The 24,092-nt window shown below is 54.9% G+C and overlaps 3 protein-coding genes across 15 annotated transcripts in view; 2 read left to right on the top strand and 1 right to left on the bottom strand.

The window, feature by feature from the left end:
- MICALL1 (MICAL like 1) overlaps nucleotides 1-15,628 on the top strand; it is a 24,958-nt gene extending 9,330 nt beyond the window's left edge. For 8 of the 10 annotated variants that reach the window (XM_087765275.1, XM_087765283.1, XM_087765281.1 and 5 more), the window contains 15 exons: nucleotides 621-669; nucleotides 2,566-2,707; nucleotides 3,827-3,930; nucleotides 4,662-4,798; nucleotides 7,134-7,714; nucleotides 8,241-8,304; nucleotides 9,417-9,802; nucleotides 10,139-10,617; nucleotides 11,098-11,232; nucleotides 11,559-11,685; nucleotides 12,022-12,112; nucleotides 12,501-12,574; nucleotides 12,923-13,037; nucleotides 13,373-13,419; nucleotides 13,754-15,628. In XM_087765275.1, the coding sequence (XP_087621401.1) occupies nucleotides 621-669; nucleotides 2,566-2,707; nucleotides 3,827-3,930; nucleotides 4,662-4,798; nucleotides 7,134-7,714; nucleotides 8,241-8,304; nucleotides 9,417-9,802; nucleotides 10,139-10,617; nucleotides 11,098-11,232; nucleotides 11,559-11,685; nucleotides 12,022-12,112; nucleotides 12,501-12,574; nucleotides 12,923-13,037; nucleotides 13,373-13,419; nucleotides 13,754-13,875 (2,653 nt within the window). In that variant the 3' untranslated portion in view covers nucleotides 13,876-15,628. Of the gene's footprint in view, nucleotides 1-620; nucleotides 670-2,565; nucleotides 2,708-3,826; nucleotides 3,931-4,661; nucleotides 4,799-7,133; nucleotides 7,715-8,240; nucleotides 8,305-9,416; nucleotides 9,803-10,138; nucleotides 10,618-11,097; nucleotides 11,233-11,558; nucleotides 11,686-12,021; nucleotides 12,113-12,420; nucleotides 12,575-12,922; nucleotides 13,038-13,372; nucleotides 13,420-13,753 lie in introns of those variants that run through there. The other 2 variants (XM_087765285.1, XM_087765276.1) reach the window with 2 other exon arrangements.
- Nucleotides 14,913-19,972, bottom strand: CUNH22orf23 (chromosome unknown C22orf23 homolog). Of its 3 annotated transcripts, none has more exons than XR_015706430.1 (7): nucleotides 19,680-19,971; nucleotides 19,485-19,547; nucleotides 18,914-19,090; nucleotides 18,269-18,403; nucleotides 16,979-17,079; nucleotides 16,048-16,662; nucleotides 14,913-15,591 (listed from the first exon to the last, which is right to left on the bottom strand). XR_015706430.1 is itself a non-coding variant. In XM_087765296.1 (7 exons), exons 1-7 carry the CDS (start codon nucleotides 19,846-19,848, stop codon nucleotides 16,436-16,438), a joined length of 795 nt encoding a protein of 264 aa, XP_087621422.1. In that variant the 5' UTR covers nucleotides 19,849-19,972; the 3' UTR covers nucleotides 14,913-16,435. The 3 variants fall into 3 exon arrangements, 2 of the variants coding, with proteins under 2 accessions (XP_087621422.1, XP_087621421.1); XM_087765296.1 differs by having other exon boundaries at nucleotides 14,913-16,509; nucleotides 16,587-16,662; nucleotides 19,680-19,972; XM_087765295.1 differs by having other exon boundaries at nucleotides 14,913-16,662.
- POLR2F (RNA polymerase II, I and III subunit F) lies at nucleotides 19,919-24,092 on the top strand. 2 transcript variants are annotated; one of them, XM_087765299.1, is made up of 5 exons: nucleotides 19,919-20,039; nucleotides 20,206-20,275; nucleotides 20,456-20,586; nucleotides 22,180-22,251; nucleotides 22,750-23,877. In XM_087765299.1, the coding sequence occupies exons 1-5, from the start codon at nucleotides 20,020-20,022 to the stop codon at nucleotides 22,841-22,843; spliced, it is 387 nt and encodes a 128-aa protein (XP_087621425.1). In that variant the 5' UTR covers nucleotides 19,919-20,019; the 3' UTR covers nucleotides 22,844-23,877. The 2 variants fall into 2 exon arrangements, with proteins under 2 accessions (XP_087621425.1, XP_087621424.1); XM_087765298.1 differs by lacking the exon at nucleotides 22,750-23,877 and adding an exon at nucleotides 23,905-24,092 and having other exon boundaries at nucleotides 19,946-20,039.

Genomic DNA, 24,092 nt, shown 5'->3' with positions numbered 1-24,092 from the left:
AAAGGCTGTGGCTGAAGACAGTTTGCTGTGCACAGCAAGTGTTGGTGGGCAAGCGAGGGCAGAAGTGCAGTTTAAGACCTTCTGTGTCACCCCAAATCCTGGGGTGACCTCAGATCCCTTCAGGTGGTGCAGGGAGGTTTGTCTAAGGACCCTCGTAGGAGGGAGAGATCTAGCACAGGCAGCTCTTTCTCTTGAGGTGGGTGATCTGCTTCCCCATCCTCCTCCTACTGTTGTGCCGGTGGCCTTGGAGAGGGGCAAGTTCAGGGTGATGTTGTGCACCCTTCAGCGCAGCAGTGTGTGGTGCTAATTGGAACGTGGCCCTGGTACTTCTGCAGCCTTTAATCGCAAGGGCAGAAGAAGCGGGTAACGAGAGACAAGAATGACATTTGAATTTCCTGGTCACCACCCATTTGGGACTAGCTTTCTTTTCTTAATTGCAATTTCCCTTTGGTTTCTTTGTCCCTTTACAACCTGAAATCCGCTTTGCCAAGGTTTTGTTTATCCAGGGTCTTATATGTTGAGTTGTTGTAAGGTTGGCTGTCCTGAGAACCTGCGTGTGGTGGCATAAGGGCACTTTTCCTCTGTACCTCATGTGGCTTTTTTGTGCTTTCTCATTTCAGAGACTTTGATTCTCTCGCCAAGGATGATGTCTATGAGAATAACCGCTTGGTAAGTCCCTGTTATGCAGTGCACAGAAGGAAGAAGGGACATGAGAATGACTTGAGGGAGGTCATGTAGTGTAGCAGGACTTCGTGACAGTAGTGAGGGTGTAAGAAAAATCTATGTTTGTAAGTAACAGGCAGGAGCTTCTCTGGAAATATAAGGGAATCTGAAACAGCAGCTTCCAGCCTGTACTGAAGAGAAGATGGTTATCCTGATAGTTGCCAAGACAACATCTCAGGTGAAGATTAAAATGGTGCAACATCTTCTTGACCTCAGCTGTTCCAGACTTGCAGGCAATGGAAGCAGGAAGCTAGTTTTACTCCAGGTATAAGCAGAGAGGAAGGTCGTGCTGGACCTAGGCTGGTTTGCAATGTTCCCCTCCTGCTTGGGACAGCTGGAGCCAAGAGCAGAAGCAGGCAGTGGAGAATGGGGAGATGCCCAACCCCAGGGGCTAGGGGTAGGACAGAGCAGCAATAGCCTTATGGTTTTTTGCTGAGAGAAAGACCTAATTGCTGCAGGCACCATATGATAGTCTGTGGAGAAACATGGGCCATCACCTTCCCGAGACGAGTTGAGCTAGGTCTTTTGGGTTTTCAGGATTAGGGCTCTCCATTTGGGTCCTGGCCATGCCCTTTCCTAGACCACTTGGCCCCTTTCAGCCATTAGCAGCTATCTTTTTCCCATTCGAGAGCCACGCAACGGGTTTCTTGTCCTATTAGTGACCCCTAAACTGGGGTTTCTCCTTGCTCCCTGCTGCTTGCAGCCTTGTGTTCAGCAAGGCTCAGTCCAGAGAACTGGCTTAAAGCCAGGCTGAGCAGAGCTGGGTGCCCACAGGAGGCATTTTACACCCCCAGTTACTGCAAATATCCATTTTCATTTATGACTCCATTCCTTTTCTTCAGATCCCACAGCCTGCACAGCATCTTGTGCCTGAGACACCAGGCGCCTTCGGTCTTTACCCACACCCTGCACCTGGTACCTCACCATTCAGTGCCCACACCAGTCTCATCCCCTCCTGCCTCACTCTCTCTTTGGTCCCTGCCATAGTCTCACATCCCTCCTCCCTTGGAGATCAGTGTGGGTATGCTGCCCTTGGCACAACAGCGGGATGGCCAGCATATAGCCAGTAATCCACATACACCGCTAAGTGGGAAGCTCTCAAACAGCTATTTTCCTCCTTCACGCCTTCCTTTCAAGTAGCCATCTATGCAGTTGTAGGAGCTGTGTGCTTCTTATCACAATGTCCTTGTCATTTCTGCTTGCTGAGACACAGATAAGCACTGAAGTGGCTTGTGCATGGCAGGCTGCTGGCTGTGGAGCCAGGATGGCTATGTTAACTGTGGGGGGGGGGGGAAGAGGTGGCACCCCAGACCATGAAAGGATGGGCAGAGTCGGTATTTCTGTGGGGTGAGCATTTGGGGTGGCCGGGGACGCTGCTCAGTAGAGCTGGTGTTTGGCTGTGTCGCTGGAAGTATCTGCCGGTCCTGGGCCCTTCATGGTGCCAGCCAGGGCTCTGCCGGGCTCTTGTGTGAGGGCACTGGTGGTGTGCCCGTTTCACGGGTTGAAAAACACTGGGTTTTTTTTCCAATTAAAACTGAGACCTCCTGAGAGTTACCCTCCCTGTCCCAGTGCAGCAGCCGAATGCCAAGACCCCTCACGTGGGAGCTGCAGGGGCACAGTCAGCTACAATGACTTGGAGGAAAGGGCAGCTGCAGCAACTTGTTCCCTTGCTTCTGATGCCACCTTTCCAGTCAAACGGAATGTCTGGGAGCCTCTATTTGTCAGGGATGCCATACGCTTACTACTTAGCCTTCCCCAGGGTCCTTCCAGCTTGATTTCTCTGCTATTTTTCAGAGAGCATCAGTTTTCTCTCCTTAATGCCTCTCTCTGCTGTTCCTGCAGGCCTTTGAATTGGCAGAGCGGGAGCTGGGCATCCCAGCCCTGCTAGATCCCAATGACATGGTCTCCATGAAAGTCCCTGACTGCCTCAGCATCATGACTTACGTGTCTCAGTATTACAACCATTTCAACAACCCCAACCAAGGTGAGTGTCCTCCCACCCCTCTGGCTTCCAGTTTGCCCCCACTTGAGTACAGGAAACCCAGCGTTACCTTGTGTCTCCTCCTTCCTGTGGCAAATGGGAGCCGTGTGTGTTTGTGGGGAAGCGGAGGGAAGCAGGTAGTACTTGCCTCGCCTGGATCTTGCTGGCGCCGGTGAGGAAGGCCTGGAACAGGGAGTGCAGTAGGGCGAGGTTTCACAAGAGGTGGGGAGTGACTTAACAGCTCAGGCTGCAGAAAGAGGAACGCCTTGTTTCTCCTCCCTCTGCGCTGCATTCCTGCCGCTTGGGTTGGGCCACTACCCCTGGTGCTCATCAGACCCCTTTGTGATCTGCTTTAACCCACTAAAATGGGAGAGAGCTAGATAGGCAAGCTGCCTACCGCAGCTAATTTTTATCACATTGGTAAGTGTAAAGCGACTGGAGGACAGAGGGAGGGGAGCCAGGGTGGAGTGTGTCAAATCAGCTCATCTGTCCTTGCAACTGCAACCCGAGCTGAGTGCTGCTCTGAGACAGCTCTTCCAGGGCATCCCGCCTGGATGGAGACAGGGCTCCAGGTCCTCTGCTCCGCTCTCTAGCCACAGCGTCAGATAAATCTCTTCCGCATGCGTATACTTCTCTAGGGATGCTGGCCTCCCAGCCGAGGGCTCCTGCTGGGGACTGGTGTGTGAGTGCCAGCCCTGACAGGCCAGGGATGCTTCACAGACGTGCTGACAGCCTGGAAGCCCTGGGGCCCAGTGGGTCACAACAATACATCAGCAGCTACCCAGGGTGCTCTGGGCTTTAAGCATTGCTTAGGGAGTGGATTACAAGGAAGCCAAGCAGCATTTGATGAGTAAATCAAATCACAGCAAGAGGCTAGTGTCCCTGAGCCACAGAAGGGGATCCACAGCAGGGCCAGGCTCTCTGGTAGCCTCGCAGCCGACCCATTATTAGATTGTGTTTGTCTCTTCCACTTAAAATAGGCACTGAAGTGTCGGGAGTGGCAAGTCCCATGTCACAAGGCTAGATGATCTTTTTTTTTCCCCCCCCCTCCCCTTCCCCCACATGGGTGGTGTGAGTCATCGCTCCTCTCAGTCACTGATCCTCCTTGCCTTCTGCCTCCAGCCAGAGTCCCTCCGCCTATGAAGCGCCCAGCTGCTGCCTCCTCACCTCCTCTGCTGTCCCACAAGAAGCCCGTGGCTGCAGTCGAGAGTCCTGCGGCACCACAGGTACCTAATTTCTTGATTCAAAGCCAGCCTGAGTCAGTGGTGCTCCCTGTGCTGTGGGTGAGGAGATGGGAGAGAGCTCGTCACAGCAAGATGGATCTTTGCAGGGGGCTACCTGTGTATTTTGAGGTGGGAGGGGTGTTTGGGATTTTGGTGCCTTGGGGGACCCAGCTGAGAGACTGATTTCTCTCTAGGAGTCTGTGGACTGAAATTTGTCTGTAGCAGGCAAGAAGTTGGGCGGATTGGTGCTGGATGGTTCCTTGAGCCACCCAGGGCACAAGCACCCTCCTTCCTGTGGGAGGATAACCCTGTAGATGAGGAAGGAGCAGGAATGTGGGATTAGAAGAACAGAAAAGATGCCTTTTTCTTTCTTGACCCTTTATTTGAGGTTTTAGCAGATGTCTAGGATGGCACATTTTCCAAAGAGAAGGGGTTCCTCTTGCAGGTCCCTGCTGCCTGAGGTTTAGATTAGTCCCTTCCACAGCCCTTCAGCCCTAAATAGGGGACAGGCACCTTTTGGAGTGGCCCCTTCTAATTTGAGAAGAGGCAGCCTGCCTGTGCCTGGACTCAGGGGCAGCTGTTCTGTGCATCGTCAGCCCCTGAGGTCAGCCCCTGAGCTGTGCCACAAGCACTCAGTGATGGGCCTCGCACGGGGAGCAGCTGCTCTGGAGGAGCCGCGGGCTGGGGAGCAGCATGTGGCCCCCATCCTGAGCTCCCCGTGTGTTATGTCTCAGGACGATGCCCCCTCAGACCCGTCGGAGCAGTCCCAGCGCACCACGCTCAGCAGTACCTGCGCGGCCTGCCAGCAGCACGTCCATCTGGTCCAGCGCTACCTGGCCGAGGGCAAGCTCTACCACCGCCAGTGCTTTAGGTATGTCGTGGCTCCTGGTGGGGCGGCTGCTCTCCTCAGCAAACTGGAGGTCTGTGGCCAGCTGCACCCCGTCTTTGTGTGTCCGTGTCCTTGGGCAACATAGAGCGTCAATGACGGTGCCCAAAATGATACTGAAGAGGGTCCGTTTGCCTGCCAGCCCCCTGTCCCAGAGGTCTGACTAGCCCCTTGTGTCCAGCCCTGTGCCACTTGCCTCCCCTGCTCCCTACCTCCCCTGCTCTCTTGCACTTTCCCACTTCACTGGCTTGGGATCCCAGCCCCTTGTGCTTCTCCCACCTCCATAAACCAGGATGCTCTGCCTCTTTACCACCTGCCTATCCAGAACACCCAACACTATCTTCCGATGAGGTCTAAGCCAGGACATCATCCTACAGACCTCCTTCCACCTACACTGCACGTCTCAACTGGATATACAGGCTCCCACGCTGCCTGGGGTGGTGCTGAGCTCTCAAGGGAGCGTGTGGAGAGCTGCAGACTGTTACCAAACCGAGGAATGTGGGATTAGACATCAGCAGCTCTGTGGTTACTCCCTGGGTGCAGGTCCTTACCTGCAGCACCTGTGAAGTCATTTCACTTTACTTTCCCTGTTCTGATGATGAAGGGATGAGATCTCTCCTGTGGGCCACAGGACAAGAGCTGGCAAGTGGGCAGCTGGCATCTGAGGACAGAAGTATTGAGCCACTGGGAAGATACGGGAGGCCTCATTCACCTGTGTAAACAGCTCCTGCCTCAGCCAGCTGGGGATGTGTCACAGAAATAGCATCACAGGAGGGGAGCTGGGCTGGGACCCATCAAGCTTCCCGTCTGCAGCTGGGGCAAAAGCAGGAGCTTTGGGGTGCAGGTGCGGCATTGCTCATGGGCCAGGAATAGGAGAGGTGCTGTGTCTGCTTTGGCACAGCTCATGGCTCTTCGGACTGAGAAGTGAGATCCCTGTAATTTCATCCTAAGTGTTTTGCCTCCTTATGCTTTTCTTGTCTTTTTAATTTTTTTCCCCTGCTGATTCATGGGTGCTGTTTGGTTGGGAATGTCCTGTGGCAGCGTTTTCTGTGGGCTGATGGAGATAAGACCAAAACAAACCACTTTCTCCCCTTGTCCGAACTTGCCACCTCTTCATTTCATCATAGCCCTTCTTTCTAGAGCCCCTGTGTCCTCACACTTCTGCTCTACATTTCAAAGGAAATCCCAGTCAGCTGGACAGCCAGAGCAGAATTCCTCACCAAAATCATCTGCTTGCAATGTAGGGCAGCCAGCTGCTGTGAGCACCAGGTATTCAGACAAGAAGGAACAAGCTTGGTTTTCACGGGAGTGCTTGATCGGCCCCTTGCCCTGTTCTCTCTTTCATGTATGCTATCCACCTCCCTTCCCAGGTGGAAAAGGGCTGACTTCATTGCCAGTGCTGTGTATTACGCTTGCGCCTGGAGGGCTTCATTAGGGAGGATTCAAAGGCTCAGTGGGGAAAGAGCGGATGATCCAAGGAGATGTGGCAGACAGTGAAGGACGGGGAAGCTATTAGCCCAGTTTCAACAGGCAAGGCAGAGTGTAAGAACGGCCCTACTGCGTCATTCCCTCGTCCTTCCAGCCAAATGCCGTGACCGTGGTGGGGGCCATGGTCAGCACCAGCGAGGGTGAGACCAGGCTAGGCTTGTGTGCTGCTTCCCCTGACTACTCTTCAAGCCTCCAGCATAGGGATTTCCCGAGTTGGAAGTAGCATAATTTTATTTAATACTCAGAGTTTGGGGGTGTTTTTATTTTTTCCCCCCCCACAAATGTGTGTGATGGTTCTTTACCCTGCCTGGACCCTTCGCCCCCACAAGACAGCCCATAGCCTCCCTGTGCTGATTCTGAACCAGCTGTTCCCTAATTCCAGTTGGTATTCCCTGTTTCATGTCTGTGAACGGTTGATCCCTCTCCCCCTCCCAGGCCACCTGTGATCTTGTAGCTCTTTCTCCTGTCCCCCACCAGCTGCATCTTTTCCAGGAAGACTGTGGGTTTCTGCTTTTCCAGGTCTGGAAATCATGCTGTGTCCCAATACCAACTGTTGCCCTTCCACATCTATTAAATCCTTTCCGAGTTGAAGGAAGAACCCAAATGCACACAGTATTTGAATTGTGAACTCCCATGGGTTCATACAGTGGCACGGTGACATTTCTCTGTTCCTCTCCTTTCCTGAATGACTACCCCTGAGACCGCGCTAGGATTTAGCAGCAGGGGTGGGAACTAACTCCACGGCCCTGCAAGGATCTCCCAGGTGTGTTGCCTTCCCTGAGGGGCAGGATGGCATCCCTCATCTCATGGAGTTCTCTCTTCTCGTTGGCAGGTGTAAGGAGTGCTCCAGCACGCTGCTCCCGGGGTCATACAAGCCTGGGTCAGAGGCAGGGACTTTTGTCTGCACGCAGCATCGTGGTAAATTGGCCATGAGTGGGAAGGCGGAGAGGAGGCCCAGCCCAGACCGACGGTCGCCAGAGCTAAGAACTGAAACTGGGGCAGGCAACGTGGGCGAGGATGCCCTCCCCACAGGAGCAGAGGTGGGGAAGGATGACGGTGACTCCCTGGAGAGCATGGCAGAGACCCAGATGCCTGCAGAGGGGCTAGCCGGCCCAGCGGAGAAAGACAGCACACCCAGCAAAGCAGAGACAGCGATGCCCCCTGCTCAAGCAGGCAGCGGGGCGCCCATCTCCCAGACTCCCCCCAGACCTCCCCTTCCCAGCAAGCCCACGGTGCTCACCCAGGACAAAGCCAGCTCGCTGGACGGACGGCTCAGAGACACACGGCCCACCCCTGCCCCAAGGAGGGCCACCGATGCGTCAGCCCTCTCCCCTCCGACCTCTCACCCCGTCCCCCGGCCCAGGTCCACTCTCCAGGGCGAGGGCAGCGAGTGTGGGCCTGGCATGGTGAACGGTAAGAGAGCACGGTGGTGGGGGTTACCCTCCACCTCCCCAGTGGCTGAGGTGGTCAGCTGCAGGTTGGATGAGTTTCGTTCATTCTCTGCAGCCTGACGCCCTTCTGCCTCTGAATAAATCTCAGGCTCAGACGCCGAGCCTTCGATTGCCAGCCACCCCCATAGCGGGGAGAGCAGCGCTAGGTTTCACACCTGCCTGCTCCCTTATATTTCTCCAGAGCTCTCCAGGGGGTGCTGCCAGTGTGGAGGGGAGGTGGCAGTGCTAGAGCAGTTTGCAGGTGTGGGGACAGAGGGGCATGTCAGTTCTCCAGGTGCAGCTCCCAGCATGGGGTGGGGAGAAAAAGGCAAGAGAGGTGTTTGGGGTTGACCGACTGCACCAATTGTGGGAGGAACGCTGTGAGGTCTTCAGAGAGTGGGAATAGCCACCCTCCTGTGGGGAGATGTGTAAGAGATGCCTCGTGTTGATTTAACCTCTTTCTTCATGTTGTTTTGCTGTTGTGACAGTCTGACCCTGTGTCTTTCTAGGTAGGGTACCTGAACCCAGCCCCCCTGTCCCAAAACCCCGAGGGAGACCCTGCTCCTCTGATCGGTACGTCCTTCTGTTCGCAGATCACCTGCAAACCGCATAGTGAGGTGGGGCTGTGGGGACAGCTCAGCTGTGGTCTCCTCTCGCACTTCCATCAGCGTCTGCTCTTTGGAGGATGTAGGCTATGATCAGGTCCCTTCCCTTACCTAACGGGTGCCAGCCCAGTACAGTCAGGCTGAGAGTGTTTGTCTGTACCTCCCAGGGTCTTTGTCTCTTGGGGTTTGTAAAGAGTTTGGGGGCTTCGGAAAGGCATTTTTGTGGCACATGCAGACTGCCAAGTGCCTTCTGAAATGGCCCTGCTTGTGGGTGCTGAGAAGGGGGCACTTGTCTGCCTTGTAGAGGGTTTGTCCTGGGAAAGGTCCAGTGCAGTGACATTGTGAGTGCCTGGCTGCAACCTTTACACCTCCTCTTACCCAGGAGCCCGCTGGCGTTGGTTCATTCTTGCCTGCTCTTGGGACAGAGGTTGCACAAGCGCCCCACATTGGGGTGGTGGCCAAGGAGTGGAGTGGGTGCGTGCGGCAAGTGATGGCCACTTTCCTGATGAGCAGTGATTCACTGAACCATGGTGTGGGCTTGCCATGGGCTGTGCCCCCAGAGGAGCACCGGTGCTTCCAGGTGCAGGAGTTAGCAAAGAGGCGTCTGTCCCTGGGATGCTCAGGTGATAAGGTGATGAACAGCCCTCTGAAGTGGAGGAAGGGAGTGCGACCACAGAGGGCAGGTATCTGATCTCGACTCCCCTTCCATCTACAGCCTGGGGAGCAGAGCTGGGTATAGGAACAGTGTCGGGGAGGGGACAACAGCTGTGCCCATAAAGCTCAGCCTTTACCACTGCTTAGCAGATGGAGGCTGTAATATTCGGAAACCAAAACGCTGGGCCCAGCGGGCGAGTCAGGCAAGCTGTGCTTCCCTCAGGTCCGTAGGTTTGCCCACAGAGAACGAGACACTTTGTGTCTGGGGAAGAGCAAGGCCACTCTTGGATGAGAAAGCTGCTTCTGCATGGGAGACATCCTGATCCATCTGTCCCTTCCCTTAAGGGCGAAGTCCCTCTCCTGTGCCTCGCTGTCCCAGGTTGTCTCTGCTCCCTGCCACTTCGATCTCTGTTTCTCTTCTCCCAGTGCTGGAGCCGCTGTGAGAGCCAAGGACCCGCCGTGGATGGCCTTAGTGCAAGCAGAACCCAAGAAGAAGCTAGCTCCCCCTCCTCCCCTGGGCAGCAGCCATGAGACTCGGAGCAGGACTTCAGAGGAGGAGGATGGGGAGGAGGCGGGGAAAGCCAGGAGTGAGGAGAGCAGGTCTGATGCCACAGAGCCCAAACCGTACAACCCCTTTGAGGAGGAGGGTGAGGAGGAAGAGGAGAGTGCTGCCACCCAAAAGAGCACACCTGAGCAGGAGCAGAGTGAGACTGCTGCCAAGCCTCTCCACCCCTGGTATGGCATCACTCCCACCAGCAGCCCAAAGGCAAAGAAGCGGCCAGCTCCACGAGCCCCCAGTGCTTCCCCACTAGGTGAGCTTCCCCCCACTCCCTTATCCCTCCTCCGCAACCCCTGTGCGGCCCCTTGGGGGCTTCCCCTTCCCAGGCACCTCTGCATCACCCTGGCAGGCCAGGCCTTTATGCAGCAATGGTTGTGCTGGGACTTGTGTTAGCCGTGTCCTCTCTACCCACTGGAGCATAGTATTTGCAGGCAAGACTTTTGCACTGGAGGGTCCCTTCTGTCTTCCCTGAAGACAGACAGACGCTGGTTCCCTTTGCCCTCGCCCCTGCCTCCAGAATATACCGCTCTCCCCTTCTTTCCTGACTGCCCCGCCCCGTTCCTCCCTGATCTCTCCCTTTCCTTTGCAGCCCACCACCCCGTCTCCAGGCTGTCACACTCTGAGCCATCATCCTCCACCCCATCTCCAGCCCTCAGCCTCGAGAGCATCAACTCTGAGAGCTCAGCCAAGGTGCTGGGTGACACCGATGAGGCCTCAGTGCCCAAAAGCTCCTCCGAGCCCACTGTCCACACACCGACAGCCGCCAAAACCTCTAGCACTGACACGCCGCTGGCCAGCGTCTCCTCCAGCGAAAGCCCTGCTGCCCCAGCCAGCCTCTCCACCAACTCCTCCTTCTCCTCCTCCAGCGAGCTGGCCAGCTTCAGCGGGGAGGCACAGCACAGCACCCCGCATGCCAGCAGAAGCATCTCCACTGGCAGCTTGAAGACCAGCCCCAGCCGGCTGCCCCCCAAGCCTCCTGCTGGGGCTAGTCCTACACCCATGCTCTTGGCTTCAGATGGGGGTGCTGGCAGCTCGAAGACGCCCTCCTCGCCCAAGCCACAGCTGAAGGTGAGATTGTGACCTTCCTCCCATCCAAATCAGGGGGCTTTTTTTCCCTGTCCGTCACTCGGTCACAGTGGGGATCATGAGTCCAGGCTTGCCCCGTAGGTAGGTTTGGTGTGTGACCCCCTGAAAGCAAGCCTCAGGCCTGTGCTCATTAAATTGTGGCTCTGCTCATGCTCTGCCTGCCCCACGTGCTAGAGAAGAGGCAGGATGTCGTGTGGTCAGAGCAAGTAGGAAGGGAACCATGAAAGAATTCAGCATGCTTGTTAGAGAGAAGCTGGGGAACTGATGCCAAACAGGAGCACAGCTGGTTTTTGCCCCATGGCTAGGCTGCTGGTGGAGATCAATGCTGTTTTCCTCCTCTAGGAGGGTGTGGGGCAGGACAAACCCTAGGGCTGCCCTGTCTGCTCAATCCCAGCTGTTGGGTTGCTATATCCCTTCCCTTTCCTGGACCCTCACATGTCTCCTTTTGTCCCCCATCTCCAGTCTTCCTGCAAAGAGAACCCCTTCAACCGGAAGCCATCGCCTGCCGCCTCCCCCTCCGCGAAGAAACCTCCCAAGGGCTCCAAGCCAGTGCGTCCTCCTGCACCGGGTCACGGCTTTCCACTGATCAAACGCAAGGTAAAAGGGCCCTCGGGAGAAGGGGGGCAAAAGCCAGCTCTGTATTCTTCCCCAGGGCCATAGCTGTGTACATGCACCCTGCTGATGCATGTGTGGGTAGGGAGTGCAGCAGGTGGCTGTGGCTGGGGAGGGTGGTGTCTAGGCTAGACCTTGTTGATGGCAGCACCATGGTCTCCCTTTGCTCCAGAGCGAGGTGGAGATTTTGGATCCACACTTAGGTGGAGAGGTCTGTTGTTCCCCTGTCCCCATTAGTGTTGACCAGCCTTAGGGTTGCCCCTGGAAACTGGAGATTGATGGTAATGGAAGTCTGCCTTGTGGTTTGGCAGGTGCAGACAGATCAGTACATCCCTGAGGAAGACATCTATGGGGAGATGGATGCCATCGAGCACCAGCTGGACCAGCTGGAGCACCGTGGAGTGGCCTTGGAGGAAAAACTTCGCAGTGCTGAGAATGGTATGTGGGGTGGGCCATCCATGGGCGTGGGGCAGAACGGACCCTAGGGCTGCCCTGTGTCCAGCCAAGGAGATAGCAGCGGTGACTTCTTCCCTGCTGGGGTTGGAAGAGCACAAGGGGCTGTGCTGGGCTGCAAGAACAGTCACAGCCATACCCTGGACATGGAGATGTCCTTAGAATGGAAACTGGTGGGAGGAGAGAGAAGGTCTCTCTGGGGCTCCGGAACAGGCTCCTAGCCCAGTGCCCCTCTCCTGGCTTGGCAGAGCCCATCATGCTGCAGGGTGATGGGATCCTGCAGGGCTGGGGATGGCTCTGAGTTGTCCCTTTGTTTGGCAGACAGCCCTGAGGACAGCCTGCTGGTGGACTGGTTCAAACTCATCCATGAGAAGCACATGCTGGTGCGCCACGAATCAGAGCTCATCTACATGTAAGTGTGTGCAAGCCTGTGGGGAGGCACTGACGCTCTTGCAGGGAGCCCTGTCTCAGCCCTCCTGAAATTGTGCTTCCAGGGGAGAGCCTGACATGGCCTCCTTGCCTGGAGAAGGGAGGGAAAGAGGGCAAGCAGACAAATGTATCCAAACACACTCAGAACTGACCCACTGCAAGTCACCAGAGCCCCTGCAGCATCTCCTCCGGGAAGGCCTTGAGCAGCCAGGGCTGGTCCCTGCTGGCGCTTGGCTCCCTGGCCCTTTGGCTGTACAGAGTAAGATCAGCATCTCGGTGGTTCTTTCCAAGCTCACCCCGTACCTTGGGATGATGTTGTGCCTCTCTGGAGCCTTGCAGTGGTTTCCTGGCAGTGCCCCCTTCCCTTGCAGCTTCAAGCAGCAGAACCTGGAGCAGCGGCAGTCGGATGTGGAGTATGAACTGCGTTGCCTCCTCAACAAGCCAGGTAAAGCATCTTTCTGGGCACAGTTACCTCCATTTTCCCCTGGGTTTCATTTTCCCATCTATCTAGGTGGGTGTCGGGTGAAGAGAGATCTTTAGGGATGCCAGCGCAGTCAGCTGGCTCTGGAGCCGCTGTCCCATCTCGCGGCATGCCCCAGCCTTCTGCAGGGACGTGCTCCTTTTATCCCATGGGATGCCACCTACAGGGCTCTCCCTCCACAGCACTGCTGGCCCTGCGGCATGGCAGGGTAGCAAGGGGATCATGCGAGGGGATCTCTGCCCCACAGCTCTGAATTTCAGAGCTCCTTCAGCCGTTTAATTGCCTGTCCTTTCTCGGGGTTCGCCTGGGTAGAGAAGGACTGGACTGACGAGGACCGAGGGAGGGAGAAGGTGCTGATGCAGGAGCTGGTGACCATCATCGAGCAGAGGAATGCCATTGTGAACTGCCTGGACGAAGATCGGCAGAGGTGAGTGAGGAGTGGTGTGGGCTGGGGGAGAGGGGAAAAGCGTAGCCTGTCTGACTCAGCACCATACCAGCGGCTTGTGGGGGTGTCCCAAGATGTCCCTGTTGCTGACGTCTTTCCCAGGCTTCCCGATTCTTGTTTCTTTGAATGCCGTGTGTGGGAAAGACAGGGCAGTACTTGGCAGCACGTGGGATTTATCCTGCTGGTAGCAAATGATCACAAGACAGTGATGGATCTGCCCCTCCACGGCTTAGAAGTAGGAGGTTCTCTAGCCTTAAACAATACCGCAGCTGTTTTCAGGGCTGAATTGCTGACCTATTTCCCACTCTTTCTTTCAGAGAAGAGGAGGAGGATAAAATGTTGGAAGCCATGATTAAAAGAAAAGGTAAGAAACAACTGGAAGATTTTTGGAGTGATGTTTTCACCGCTGACCGCAGTGAGGGGCAGCATGAGCCATTCATGAAATCATGTGCCGGAGGAGAGAGTGAATCTATTCTGTGTAGGGTCTGGAGCCTTTCCTGTAGGGCCATTAAAGTTTGGGACGCAGTTGTGCTGCAGACCCCCGTTATCACAGAAAGAAACGTGCATACAGTGGAGGGCTTTGATTCATGGCTCTCACCCTTGCCGCTGTTGTCATGCGTGTGTGTGTCTGTGTGTGTGTCTGTGTGTGTGTACAACCATCAGCATCCCGCAGTAACAACCTCCCTTTGCAACCCCAGAATTTCACAAGGAGGCAGAGACGGAGAGCAAGAAGAAAGGCAAATTCAAGCCCATGAAGGTGCTTAAGCTGCTGGGCAACAAGCATGACTCCAAGAGCAAGTCGCCCAAGGAGAAAAGCTAGAGCAGGGGAACACCGGCAGTGGGAGGGATGTGCTGCCCGACTGCCCTGGCCTCTCCGCAGCTGGCTGGGATGCCTGCCAGGAAGGGGGGCTCGTCTCCCTCCACCCCCCTCGCCTCTCCCCTCGCTCCCTCCCCAGGCACCGGAGCTGCCGCCCCGGGGAGACGCCAGCCCTCTGCCCGGAGTGGGGGAGTCCAACCAAAGCGCTCCCTTTCCCGAGGCTGTGGAGGAGCCTGATCATCCCCTCCGTGAAGCCTTGCTAATGAGGCGGGGAGAAGATGGATTCGCTTTTTGGATACATTACCCCATTGCGTGTTCTTGTTATTAACTGAGAAGCAAGCCGAGGAGTTCGGTGTTTGTGGGAAAACTTGCACTAACTGCCCCCCGTCCCTTCTCCTGCTCTGTGACAGTTCCACGTGCCTCCGACCTCTGCCAGGAGGGGACTGGGCCTGCCCGTCCCTCCCTGCCCGCCCGCTCGTGTCCCCTTCCTGTCCCGTTTTTAACTTCAGGAGAAAGCTCTGGCATTAGAATCAGGATTCTTTGGGTTTTACTGGCCTAAACTAAAATGTTAAGGAAACACCCCCGCATCACAGGGCTCTAGAACCATAGCCAAAAAAATAACTGGTGCCCTATTTATTTTGAGCTGTCCCTTCCCTCGGGCGCCAGGGCTGGGTGGGCTCCGTTACAGGGCTGAGAGGACCCAAGGGGACAGTGTACAGCTGCTAGGACGTAGCTGACGCGCCCTACTCAGGACATCTTACCCCGCACTGCTGCTAAACACCGCTGACTGCTGCCTTCAGGGGGAGGGAGGAACATTCCTTTTCCAGGCAAGGGCAGAAGAGCTCAAGACTGACTCAGTGCCGGCGAGGGGCACTAAGTTTGTGCCCCTGCTCACCAGTGCCACCCTTGAGCAGCTGGGGAGAGAGGCACGGTCACAACTGACCTTTACCCAGCTTCATCTGTGTATACTTTAAAAGTGTGCAGGGTTTGGCTGGTTATTTTTTACACCTACTTTGCTAGATGAATTCAAACCCATCCTAAAAGTTTTTAAAACCCTTATTTTATTTGTCATGTGTGTGCGTGTGTGTACATTGGAGGAGGGAATGGGGGGCAGTGTTCTTCCAACCATCCCTTCTTCCTTCCATTTTTGTTTCCTGCCTTCTCCTCCAAGGCGAGGAGTTATTTATTGAATTGTTGGATCAGTCTGAATTAGAGTGTCATGGGTGTTTGGTTGGTCAGCTGTTTGTCATGCCTTCTCATGAGCACATCAGACATAACCAGCCCCGAGCAATCTGCTGCAGTCCCTTCTGAAAACCCAACAGGCTTTAGCCAAAATGCTCTCGGAGCAGTGCCTTGCAAGGTGGCTGGCGTAGCATTCTGGAAAGGGATCCTCGTTTCCCAAAACCTGAGGGACCCGAGCCCCTCCTCAATCCCAGCATGGCCCCCGTGGCTGGGAGGTGGCGAGCTCAGCCCCGCGCTGGTGACACCATCTCGCTCTTGCCATACCCAGCAGGCTGATGAGGGGTGGTGGTTGGGGAGGGGAGATCCCAAAGCACAACTCTTCTCCAAGGAGAAACAAACCCGCTTTAGAGCCTGCTGTCGCATCACTGTTGCCAAAGGCCATCGGGATCGCTGCAGCCTGACACCCCTTGGCCCTGCGCCCGGTCAGAACTCTTGATCTGTAAATTACACTGTACTAACTCCGTGACTTCCATTCACCTGAACAGAAATAAAAGAAACATTGGATTTAAAAACCTATCGCGGCTTCTGATTCCTTTTTGTATCTGTCCTGGGGACAGAGCATGCTGCCTTGCTTTGGGGAGTGGCTGAGTATCGCAAAGCAGCAGATGATGGGATCTTAAGGAAATTGGGAGGTGGACTTCATGCTGGGCTTTATGCAGGAATAGCAAGGCATCATGCTTCAGCCTGCTGGAGGACGGAGGTGGGAGTATGCACGTGGTGAGCAAACAGCCATTTCCAGGCCCTGTGGGAGACGGATGGCTGTTCTGCATACCGTGCTTTCAGGAACCAAAAAACCACAGCAAGGCTGCAGCAAAGAGCAGCATGTGCCGGGCTGAAATCCCCTCTCCCTCCCCAGCGCAGCTGTTTGCCCAAGCGCCTGCCCAGGTCAGCTGCCACCGAGAGAAGTTTGCTGATGCACGCAGTCGCGCTGACCTGCGGCAACGCCTGAGGCTCGCATTTGCGCAAGGTCACGCGGCTGCATCTTCCTCCCCGCTGTCTGCCAGCACAGCCGTTCCCAGAGTCGTGGGGACAGGAGCGGGTCGTCGGTGTGGGTGGCAAGGCGTGTTATCGTCGTACCGTCATGAGAAACCTCCACCTCTGGGGGGATGGAAAGGAGTAACGTTTTTATCGGTCGATTGCTGTACTCCGAGGCATTGCACAGGCAAAAGGAGGCTCTGCTTTGGCATGTTTTGGTAGACGCTGCCGTGTGTTTTCATTTCTTTAATATCGTTGAGCAAGAAGGGATCTGGTGCGTGGGTAGGATTTTACAACAGATTTCTTCTGTTACCAGTCATGTACAAATTGCTCCTGCCTGCTGGCTTTAGGCAACGGGTGGGACTGCCCCCTCTTTGGGCACAGGCCCAGGCCAGCCCTTGAGACTCCGATGCCGCGAGTCTGGGAAGAAGAGGTGGGAACAAACTGCGCTTGTGTTTTTCCCTTGGCCTAGTCGTGGGGATTGGATTGGTTCCCACCAGGGATGTCTTTTGCCACAATCTCTCTCATTTCCTCACTTCTCTTCTTGTCAATGATCTCCATCTCACGCATTTTCTGCAAAGTACAAAGGGGAAGGACTGAGCGGGGAGAACGCCATCAGCTTTTTTTTTTTTTTTCCTTTTTTGCCAGCCCCAAGAACAAAGCTTGTATTTCCCTGATTAAGTTACAGGCAGACGTGGAAAAAAAGGCTGAAAACCTCTATCCCCCACTCCCCAAATTCATGTCTGTCCCATGCCATGAAGGGAAACACAGTTCTCTCCCCTTTGTCCTTCCCCGCTCAGGTGGTGGAAGGAGACTCTGCTTTAAGGTCTCTGACACTAGGGATTCCCTCCACACACTGCACGGCCAGCGTCACCAGGGCCCTCGCTACCTGTGAGATTTCAGTGAGGACAATCCTTCGGTACTTCTTGCCCTGTCCTAGAGCTTCCATCTCTGCCAGGAACTCCTTCCTCTCCTGAACTTCATTTACCACTGACAGATAAAACACAGTGAAAAGACGATTTAGCCAAAAGGCAAGAAAACACGTTTCTGTCTAGATCTTAACCCCCAATTTCCTAGCTCTGCCTGAACAGCGGTCCCGCCAGGGGAAGGGTGATGTCTGCTGTAACGCTCGTCTTGAGGATATCATCAAAATACCTCAGTAGGGCCTTACGCAATGCGAAACGTCCCCCCTGCCCATCTTCTTACCGCTCCCCATCTTGCAGGAATGGTAACTTCCTAGTTTTCTTTGTACAAACAATTCTCTGTTGCTTGTGGGCAATTTAACCGGTCTGTGGATGGAGACAGAACCTCCTTAGAGCCGTTGAGGTTCATTAGTTGAAAGGCAGCACCCAGTGACCACAACCAGCTCTGTTCCCAGGACCAGCACAGGCACAGAACATTAGCTGCCGCTTTGCAGCACAGACCTGCAGCCAGCTGGTCCAAATCTTGCCACCGTACAAAGTACGTGGGTATTTCAGATGTGTCAAGGACAACCCTCAGCTCGCGACAAGTCTTAGAGGATACAAAGCATGCGTGAAGCCAGCCGCACTGGCTTCCCTGCAGCAGGGACCAAAGCACCCCTTCTGTACACGTTATTCTAGCGTTGTCCATCTTTGTGCTGCCCTGGCTAGCGAAGGGCTGGCTGGGGTGTACAGGCACATTGAAGATTCAAGCACAGAGAGGTATTAGGCAGGGTTTTGCCATCCCAGAATACTCTGCAGGCCAAAGTCCATCACTGCTTAAAATTTTGCCTGACATTTAAGCTTTGCTAGTGTAACTACTCTGATCTTGGAGTGAAAGAAAACAGAACCCAAACCACGGTCAGGCTGGCAAGCGTCCTAGTCTGTGTTGAGTTACGCTGGCTGGAAAAAGGACCCGCGGTACCTGGGCTTCCTGCCCAGGTCAGCCTGCACCTCCCCAGGGTATTCCCCTGCCAGCAGAGTTCATTTTGTGCGGGCAGCCCAGGGAGCTTGAATCTGCCAGCAAACCTCTGCAGTATAAGCTCCGCGAGGACGGCTGGATGACAGCAGCCAGTCCTTTCTCTTGGAAACTGGGCTTTGTGCCTCCTTCCACAATGGGCTTCAGGTTACCGGCAACACAGCCTGCCACCCCAGCCCTCGGAGGGAGCTGGCTTCCCAGGCTTCCCGCCTGCCTTCCTCCAGGGTATGTAAAGACATACATTCTTCAAACCGGTCCGGCTCGGGTATCTCCTCTTCCTTTGTCTGAACCAGCGTCTGCTTCAACTTGTCCTCCACCACATCCTTCCCTGTCGCTAAGATGTTTTGGAGCCTTTGCTTCTCCTTTTCCAAATCTCCTGTGAATGCCAAGGGGGAAAGAAATGATTAGCAGCCTGTCTCCTCAGGGAGGAGCCTGGCGACACTGCTGCTCTGCTAATGATGCCAGAGGAAGCTTTACGTTAATGACAGCCCATCCCCAGAAGCTTTACGTTAATGACAGCCCATCCCCAGACTGAACTGTGCAAGCACCGGATAGCTGTACCTGTGGTGAAGAGCCAACCCAACTGGCATCAGAGGTTTGATTCATGTTTATAAGCTAGAAAATCACACAGCACTCCCTTCTTACGCAAGGATTGTGCGAGTCCCTATCACCTGGCACCCCCCTAGCCAGCGGGCAGAAGTCAGCGAGCACTTACAGCAGATGTTCCCTCAGAGATCCATTTTTAAAGCATCTTTGAAGACAGAAAGCGTGAGGATGAATTAAGATACCCCCTGCTGCTGCTGAGATTGCAGGCAGGGGACGGACATAAGGGGAAGAGAGGGGCCGGGCGGCATCGTTTATGTATTAGCGGTGTTTGCCGACTTACGCCTTGCCCGCGGCTTGAATTTCTCTCGGGCGTAGGCATCTCCTGCCTGGCAGACCTTGGCAGGTCGGAGATGTGGTCTCGCTGAAAGCCTGCTCGGCTGACAAACTGGTGGGGAGAAAACAGGCGCTGGCTCTTTGCTGGATGCGGGGTGGCACTGGAGGGGCAGGGTATCTCCTCCTGCAGAACAAACCAAACGTAAGGGTAAGTCAGGGGGAGAGGAGGCTGGATGGATGGCCCCGGGCTACCACCGGCGGAAGATCTGCCTGCCGATCCACTGCAGCACCACACGCGAAGACGCCGGGTGCCACAGATGTCTCAGCCTGGCTGCTGGTACGCGCTGACCCGAGGCAGGCTGGGGGTCAAGTCACGCCACGGCGCCCCGTTCCCCGGACGAGCCTCGGGGCCGCCTCGCCCCGTGCGGCCCCGCGTGTCCGCGGCACCCGCGCCGCTCTGGCAAAGCACTCGCCCGCCCGAGCGGGCTGCGGGCCGACGCCCCCGCCTGACGGCGAGCAGCGAAAGCCCCTCGCCGCCGCGCAGCGCCGGGCGGGAGAGCCAGGGGGCCGGCACTCACGTTGCACGCAGCCCATCAGGCACCGCCTCTGGAAACGCGTCAGCTTCGACTCCTCCATCATCGCTGAAAAACATGACGTGCGGGTGAAGGCGGCGGCCCGAGGGAACGGCGGCGGGAGGCTTCACTTCGGGGCGGGGGCTCCTCCCTGCAGCCGCCGCCCCGGGGGCAGGACGGGCCGGATCCCTCCCCCGTTACCTCGCAGCAGCTCCCGCGTTCCCGGGCTGTACTGGGCCGGCCCGGCACCCCGCCCGCCGCCGCCGCCGCCTCCCCCCGCCGCGGCCGAGCTCCCGCCGCGGCCCGGCACCCCGCCGGCCTCGGCCGCCGCCGGCGCTGACGTCACGGCGCGGCGCTCCGACGTCTCCATAGCGACGAGCGACGCCCCGGGAGGGAAGGGAGGCGCGGAGGGGCGGGGGCGGGCAGCGCGGCGTCGCGTCGCCCCGGCAACGGCGCCGCCGGGGCACTTCCGGCAGCGTCACGGCGGGTACCCGGAAGTGGTTCCTACTTCCGCCGGGCAAGAAGGCGTCGGGGAGGCAACATGTCTGACAACGAGGACAAGTGAGAGCGGGGTCGGCTGGGGGTGAGAAGGGAAGGCGGGGCGGCGAATCACGCCCCGGGGCGTCGGGTCGGGTCGGGTCGGGTCGGGTCGGGTCGGGTCGGGGGCGGCCCGGCCCGGCCCGGCCCGGCCCAGCCCAGCCCAGCAACATGCGTGTCCCTCCCTCAGCTTTGACGGGGACGACTTCGATGATGTGGAGGAGGATGAGGGCCTGGAGGACCTGGAGAACGCGGAGGAGGTGGGTGCCCGGCGAGCCGCCGCTCCAGCCGGCCCGGGCAGGCTCTGCCGGTACCGTAGGCCTGCGTCGCGGCCCGGCTAGGCGGTGGGTGGGGCTGCGGAGGCCTCGGGGGCTCTGCCAGCGCCGCGGGGCCTCACCGGTGGGCGCAGCCGAGCTGCAGCGCTGGTCTGCTTTCCTCAGGAGGGACAGGAGAACGTGGAAATCCTCCCCTCAGGAGAGCGGCAGCAGGCTAACCAGAAGCGGATCACTACCCCCTACATGACCAAATACGAGCGAGCCAGAGTCCTGGGCACTCGTGCCCTCCAGATAGCGTGAGTATCCTGAGCATCACCACAGCTTCTCCTCCCTTCCCTCTTAAAGCTGCTTTCCACCTTCCTTAAAAACTCCTGGATCTCATGTAATCCCTTGCGCAACTGCTGAGCATGCGGATCACCATCTTGGTCAACGCTGAAGCGCAGGACCGTGGAGCTCGCTCTTAGTTGCATGTGAAGTCTCTGTATCTCTCCCTGGCTGAGACTGTGGTACTTGTGCCTAGGAAGGGAGGACATTCAGCCACTGCAGTGAACCTTCCTAGGTCACAGGCAAAATGAGTAGGGGATGTGACAAGCTCTTCCTGTTTTTTTTCATAAGGGAGCCAGTGTGGGCTGGAAAGCTCAGAACTGGTTTGCAAAAGCCGACTTTGGAGCAAGGGACCCTCCAGAATGTCTTTAGTTGATATGACAGAGCTGTAGGAATTGGGAACGGAGTAACCAACCTGAAATCTGTTTTAAATGCAGCTGCATTGTGGCAAGCTGTAAGTTTTTTAAAGTATTTGGAATAGTGGGGCCTCATTTATAATGAGCAATAACATTTAAATCCTATTTTAAGTGCTCTTAAGGTTGGCTGCTCTCAACTTAATTAATTTACCTGTCTAGACTTGTTTTAATAATACATATCAAAAAGTTTTGCACTCTTTGAAAAACTGCCTTATGAGTGAGATTATTAGGCTGTGGCAAGGTTTGTCTGAAAGCACATCTCTGAGTTTTATCTTGGTTATATCCACCCTCGAAATAATGCCTCTCCTCTACATCATTTAGAAGCTCATAGGTGGTGATTAGCTCTTTCCTTAATCATCACTTTGCTAAGCTGCTCTTTGCACAGTCTTCACGCTGTGGAGCTGTTTTGCGCACAATCTTTCAACTGGTGGAAGGCCAGAAAATGGGGGAGATGAGACGGGCCTGTGCCATGCCTTTAATCCAGAACACTATGACGCCTGATTCTGCTTCACCTTCATATTCTGCCTTCAGTGCTGAACCTAGGCCAGCAGCAGCCCCCAGTGGCCTTATCCACGCATAACGTGAACTTTCTTTATTGCCGCTGTCTAATGGGCGGATAGCATCACCCGTGTTTGCTCTGCTGTTACAACCCTCTGCAAAAATGCTTAATTTTTTCTTCCTAGAGGTAGAGTGCATCATAAATCCAGCCCCTCGCTTTCCCCCAAACAAAGCCTGGAAGGTGTGAGCAAATCAGAACGTAAGAGGTGTGCTGGAGTTGTAGGAGGCATGATCATTTTACAGTGTTTCCACCCTCTTTATTGGATTCATTTTAGAACCACTTTTTTTCCTTACATTTAAGTACAGCAGAGGGTGGCTAGGAAGGTGTGGATCTGACCAGCTCTCAAGTGCCAGCTGGTCAGCAGAGGCTGAGGGATGGGGCAAGAAGAACGGTGAAGTAAAAGCTCGGTCCATAACCATTTGGGGGAGTTTTCTTCCCGAAGTGCCTAAGAGAGCAAATCAGACTTGCCAAGGTGGTGTCCCACCCTCCTTCTTTACTGGCCGTTGTCCAGATGACGTAGGTAGCTGCGTCCTTAGCTGTCCCTTTTCCTTCTCTGTGTGTTTGCTCAAGCGGTTGTTGTTCTGCCCCAGGATGTGTGCCCCTGTGATGGTGGAGTTGGAAGGAGAGACAGACCCCTTGCTGATTGCCATGAAAGAACTCAAGTAAGTCCCAGACTTTGACGGTGAGCATATTGATTTCCATAAAGCAAGCAGTCCTCTCCTCGTCCCAGCATTTAGCAGCTTATTCCAAGACAACCTTGCCTTCCCTCGATAACAGTGAGCACTACAGTTGCCTTCCCCGTTTTCACCTTGGGACTTCTCTGCAGCTGCTCTCTCCCGTCCTAGTTGCTCGTGCAAAGTACTGATGATGAGGAGTATTCTGACCTCTTTTACTTCAGAGTCCAAGTGTTCTTTATTTCTGAGATGAGAACTCAAGATCCTCATCTTTCTGGAATCGGTTTAATTCCCTGAATGGAATTGATTCGAAGAAGCCATCTGAACAGACCTGTTCAAATGAGTTCAGATGAAGTGCTGGCAAACAATAAAATAAGAGTCAGGCTGGTGGCGTGGAGATCCTGTTAAGAATGTTCTTTTCCTGCACCCTTCCACCCTTGGCTTATTGTGCTTAGAGAAAGATAAATAAATCCTTTCTGACTGTAGCAGAGGCAGCTTCTGGATGACCAGTTACAGGCCTGCCTTTCCACAGCAGAGCTCCCTGCTGGCCCACAGTTTGCCTGCGTGGTCGGTGACCTAGATCACATGCAGGTATCCTTCAAGCAGAGCAACTGGACTCCATTACCGATTAAGTCCCTGTTCTTGAACTGAATTGTCCCTCTGCTCCCCCAGTTTCTCAGTGCGTTGCAGTTGCTCTTGAAGATTTTGTATCTATTATAGCTCCTGTTATCATTGCCAAAAGCTCCTTAGGTCATGTTCCTGTCAGATCTCCAAGCTCAGTCTGAGTTGCTTCTGGTCACTGTCTGAGCATGAGCTCTAGAAAGTAAGTCAGGGTGTGACAAAGTACAGTGGCATCCTGTTCTGTGCCAAAATTCAGTTGTAATTCTTGGCATGAGGGAGCTGCTTTGCTCCCTAAAAGAAGTTCTATTACTTTTCAAGTCTGATATGGTTGAAACCTGATGCCCTAGTTAGATTCCAGACTGTCTGATTACATTCCGCTGACTTAAATCTACTTCCATTAAGTTAAATTGTGTTCAGCATTTTCTTGCTTTCTAATTGGAACCCCTGTTAGCAGATGCTGTGCTCCACCCCAGCTGTACTGGGTTTTGGTCCCTGATTAGTCCCTATTTCATGTAGCCTTCTTGAAATGTAACTGATGCTCTCAGGGTGCAAAATACTCTGTAAATACCAGTTTTTCATGAAGGTTCTCAGAATTCTGCCACTTTTTTGTAGTGTCTTGTGGGGAAAAATCTTCCATCAAACAAAAACCAATTTGTTCTTTGAGTCCCTTGATTTCCCACCCCACCCCGCCCTGTATCTTAGTTGCTTGGTGTTGTCTCATAGCGGGTTCAGATCACAGGGCTCAATTCCTGCAGGAGCAACAGAGGGCTGACCTGTAGGTTTTTGGTTGCCTTGAGTCTAAGGGTGCTCAGTGCTTGGCACCTACAAAAGAGAGGAAGTTGTTGGGACTTCCCTCTACTATATAATACCAAATCACTGGTGCTACACAGATCTCTCGGTTAAACCTGATGAGCTTACTGAAGCCCCTAAGGCAGTGAGTGCACCTCAGTTCCCATTGCCTGCTGAAGTGGTATAGTGGAGACTCTGGCATTTCTGTTCACCTCTCTGTCCTCCCTTCAGAGCACGCAAGATCCCCATCATCATCCGTCGTTACCTACCAGATGGGAGCTATGAAGACTGGGGTGTGGATGAGTTAATTATCACAGACTGATCAGCCTCCAGCCATTGTTTCGGTTCTTTCCTTCTCCAGAGATGTTTCTATTTTTGTTTATATCTGTGTAAATAAATTATAAACTTCCCCATTTTAA

This window comes from Nipponia nippon, unplaced genomic scaffold (genome assembly GCF_047370975.1).
Source record: "Nipponia nippon isolate SJK-2023a ecotype South Korea unplaced genomic scaffold, ASM4737097v1 scaffold_3, whole genome shotgun sequence".
NCBI classification, from domain to species: Eukaryota; Metazoa; Chordata; class Aves; order Pelecaniformes; family Threskiornithidae; genus Nipponia; species Nipponia nippon.
The sequence above is the reverse complement of the archived record's forward strand: the minus strand, read 5'-3'. Positions and strand labels throughout refer to the sequence as shown.